Source organism: Triticum aestivum, chromosome 3A, assembly GCF_018294505.1.
Source record: "Triticum aestivum cultivar Chinese Spring chromosome 3A, IWGSC CS RefSeq v2.1, whole genome shotgun sequence".
Taxonomy (NCBI): Eukaryota; Viridiplantae; Streptophyta; class Magnoliopsida; order Poales; family Poaceae; genus Triticum; species Triticum aestivum.
Window position 1 is genome coordinate 520893392 of NC_057800.1, and position 4414 is coordinate 520897805.

General features: G+C 39.3%; 1 protein-coding gene across 1 annotated transcript; it reads left to right on the forward strand.

The window, feature by feature from the left end:
* The first annotated feature begins 313 nt into the window (after positions 1-313).
* On the forward strand, positions 314-3377 carry LOC123058535 (probable peroxygenase 4). The gene is made up of 6 exons (XM_044481250.1): positions 314-432; positions 543-656; positions 1146-1231; positions 1317-1411; positions 2534-2656; positions 2830-3377. The coding sequence occupies exons 1-6, from the start codon at positions 351-353 to the stop codon at positions 2978-2980; spliced, it is 651 nt and encodes a 216-aa protein (XP_044337185.1). The 5' UTR covers positions 314-350; the 3' UTR covers positions 2981-3377.
* Positions 3378-4414: the final 1037 nt, after the last annotated feature.

A 4414-nucleotide genomic window follows, 5' to 3' on the forward strand; every position in this document is an offset into this window, starting at 1 on the left:
ACTCCTGGAAACCAATCTGTAACCTTTAGACAGTCATGACCATTCACACCAAGAATGCGTGCAATTTACAGAAGTTTTGTTTGCACCCTCGATTTCTCGAACCGGCCCGAGGCCCACATTCCAAGGTGCACTACAAGTTGGTAGTCTGCGTCTGCATTCCAGCGTCAGACGCTCATGACCATTCACGTTGTAGTGCTCGACAAGCTCCGTTTCGTTTTCTTCCGGGGGTGTCTTGGCGCTGGTGTGTTCCACGCTCCGCAAGTTGGCAGGCAGCTCTTCCCGGATCTATTTAAGCAGGGCCATGCGATGCATCTCAGAGCCGTACACTCACGAGCATCGTTGAGGCAACGATGGCCGGTCATCGACAATCGTTGGCAGCGGCTTCTCTGAAGCTCCCAGCTCTTCTGCTTCTGTGGATCTTTAGCTTGAACTGTAAGTCCCCGATGCACCTGCGGGCTGCAGCTAACGAGATTTGTTCCGTACCGAGTTACCATGAGAACTTCCAGGAGTTGATGCATGCTGTTACTGTTTATCTTTGTAAGGGGGGCATGCCGTCGCGCACTTTGATCCTGCAAACATGACGGAACTGCAGAAACATGTCTCCTTTTTCGACCGCAACAAGGATGGCTTCATCACTCCTGTGGAAACCATCCAAGGTGACTGTGCTTATCCAACAAATTAGGCAAGATCGTTATTTTTCCCCCTTTTGTGAGGAAATTAGGCAAGCTTATTACTTCAGTAGATGTCATGCATATGCACTGTTTTTTCAAATGATGCATCTGAAGCTTCTAACTTTAGATTGAGGTACATGTGAAGAATAATACACCTTTTATTATACTAGTATTGATTTGCTATGTGTGCTTACAACTTCTTTGTACTAACTGTATTATATTTCTTTTAATTAAGTGAAACATTTCCCTTTTTTTCTTTTGCCACAATATCAGTCAATATGTTAGGTAACTTTGCCAATGTTCAAAAGTGATTAATTGATCTCAAGCAAAATGCCAAAATTACATGCAAGACCATTTTCTGATAGCTTTTGGAGTAGCAACAAATGATAAAGCTTGTCTGCATTTTCACATGGAATCTTACGTATAATAATCTATTTTTTATTATATATATTAAACATATCTTTGAGATTGCAGGGTTTGTTGCAATCGGTTGCGAGTATGCATTTGCTACTGCTGCCTCAGCCTCCATTCACGGTGCCCTTGCTCCTCAAACAACCCCGGTAGCACATCTCTCTTGCACATACAGAAACATGTGGGCCTGCAGATAACTAATTCGGATGTGTTATGATGTCTTATTCAATTCAGGCTGGCACACCACTGCCTCACTTGACAATATACGTGGAGAATATCCACAAAGCTATGCATGGAAGTGATTCGGGTGTATACGATCCTAAAGGAAGGTAGTTAAAATCACTTGCTTTACCTAAGTGCATGTCCGGTTTCATATCTAGTAAAATCAGCCCACGCATGCTGAAAATTGAAGGGAAAACAGTGGTGGCAGCTCGAATTTCTTTGGTTTTTGCTAATATGTATGGAGTTTAACTATAGTCAAATTTTATAAAAGTTCATCATCTCATAAACCATATGAAATTACATATATTTGCAATATTTATGACCATCTGTCAACCCAAAAATAAGGAGATGGACCGCTTGCATTGTTCCTCGCGGGAGGCTAAGCGGAACCCTAGCTGCTGCCACCCCGACCCCTCCCTTTTCCTCACAGCATCGACCTCCTCATTTTATGGGGTGTAAATTATTTTATTTGGAACAACACATTTTTTTTAGAAAATAACAATGGTCAAATTGATGCTTTAGAGACCACATGCATCAATGCCTGAAGCTACTTATATTACGAATCAAAGGAATTATACCTGTATATAGCCATGGACTCTTTTAGAAACATATATAGACATGCATAAGCAACGGAAGTTGCCTTTGGTGACCGAGCTCACTGGAGGCCTCCAGATTCAAAATTCAAATTTCATCAAAATTCATATTTTTACATTTCAAAAAATTCTGAGAAAAAGTACAGATATACATGAAGGCATAACACACATGTGTGTAAATTTTCAGGGCAAAACCCATTGAAATGAGGGCTGTGCAAAACACATGATACTATTCATCCTCCCAGACCATGAATTTGTCTTTTTTGTACAGGTCGCATTTCAACGTATTTCATCATGAAATTTTACACACATGTGGGTTACATCCTTACATACATGCATATTTTTTTCAGAATTTTTTGAAACATAAAAGTTTGAATTTGACTTTTTGAAAAATAAAGGCCTCCATGGAGTTCGGCCTCCAAAACGCCATTCTCAGTAAGTAACACCTACTGTAGTTTCTTACTTAGATATACATGAGTTGGTTTCGTCAACAAAAAAATATGAGTTGGCTTTTGTCATTTGGTTTTATGATATACTTCCCTTTTTATTATGTTACTCTAGTGATGAAATGCTAAAGTTTTTGTGTGTGTTTTGAAAATTTCAAGTTCATACATGTTCTAACATCACAAGCTGCAGGTTTCTTCCCCAAAAGTTTGAGGAATTATTCAAAACATATGCAATACTCCGGCCAGATGCGTTGACACTTGCAGAGATGCATGCGATGCTCTTTGCTAAACGAGATCTAGACCCGATATCATGGTAAGTTTTTAGTCTACCAATTGTTTGTGAAAATTGCATTCTCGAAGTAGAATATCACATATAAATTTGATTATAGTTTCCTTCGGAATAACTAGGAATTCAGTAAAGGGTACAATGATCGCTTAAGACTCTTTGAAGTTGCCTGAGTCTGCATTTTCTCTTATATTCTGTAGGGCGCCACCCGAGATAGAGTGGGGGCTATTATTCACGCTTGCAAGCGATTGGCTTGGATTTCTTCACAAGGACAGTGTTAGAGGTATATACGATGGAAGCGTGTTTACCAAGTTGGAGAAGAAATGGCACCCTTCTCAAAGTGATATATGATGAACTTGATGTAATGTGGGACCCACATACAAGCGACGGAGAAGGCCCAATTCTTCCACACTAGGAGACCATGTCACTGCAGGCAACCACCCAATTTGAAATACATATAGTATCTCTAATTACCATAGTTAATACCCACCCTCCGTCTTAATATAAGTGTCTCAACTCTAATACTACTTTATAGTAAAGTTAGTACAAAGTTGAGACATTTATTTTGGGATGGAGGAAGTATTAGTTTAGAGTAAGAGTTTGGATATGGAAAGGTTCGTCCCGAAGAAGGTTTTTCTACTATCTCCAAATTCAACTAGAGTTTTTTCTTTTCCTCCAAGTTGTAATTTGCTTTATAAGCCCCCCAGAGTCGATCAATATGATCAGGCAAGTTGAATACATTTTCCTACCGTGTGTTCTCTCTAATGTGCCCCTTGTTATTATTACGCCCCAGGCGCCTATCCAGCCTCGTCCACCAGTTCACCACAACTAATGTTTGAAATATTCCTTACATGTGATATTGTGATGATAATATTTCTCTATGTATTTACGAGTTATTTTTATTGCCTTTGAACATCATCACTAAGATCCTTGAAGAAATTTTAATTTCTCATATAAATTAGACAATGATAATATTTCTCTACGTATTGACGAGTTATTTGTATTGTCTTTGAACATCATCACTAACATTCTTGAAGAAATTTTAGTTTCTCATATAAATTAGACAATAATTTCTTTTAGAATAATTTCAAAGGAATTTAGTAAATGGGTGCAATAATCATATAAGGAGCTTTGAAGTTGTCCCAGTCTGCATTTTCTCTTATATTTGTAGGGCGCCACCGGGGTAGAGTGGGGGCTAATATTCACGCTGGCAAGTGATAGGCTTGAATTTCTACACAAGGATAATTTTATAAGGTATACATGATGGAAGGTCATTTACCAAGCAGGAGAAGAAGAGGAACCCTTCTTGATGTGATATGTGATGAACTTGATGTAATGTGGGAGAGGGGGTGTGGAACATACCAGTGATGGAATAGGCGCAATCCGACCACACTAGGAATTTAGGTCGCTCTAGGTAACCAACCAATTTGAGATGTGTCCTATATCTCTAGTTATCCTAGACAATATTAGTTTGGAGCAAGAGTTTAGATATGGAAAGATTCATCTCGAAGAATGTTTTCCTGCTATCTCCAAATTATGTTAGAGTTGTTTTAAAGTCAATGTTGTAATTGGCTTTATAAGCCCTCCTTGTTGATCTATTCAATCATGCAAGTTGAGTTTATCTCGCCACCTCATCGTCTCTCTCCTCTATCCCTTGTTGCTATCGTGATACACACAACTATCCAAGATGTGTTGTAAACAAAAGCCACACCCGCGTGTTGACTACGATGACTACTACTACAGCTCCAACCCAACACCCTAGTAACCAAACTAGTGACCGTTTTG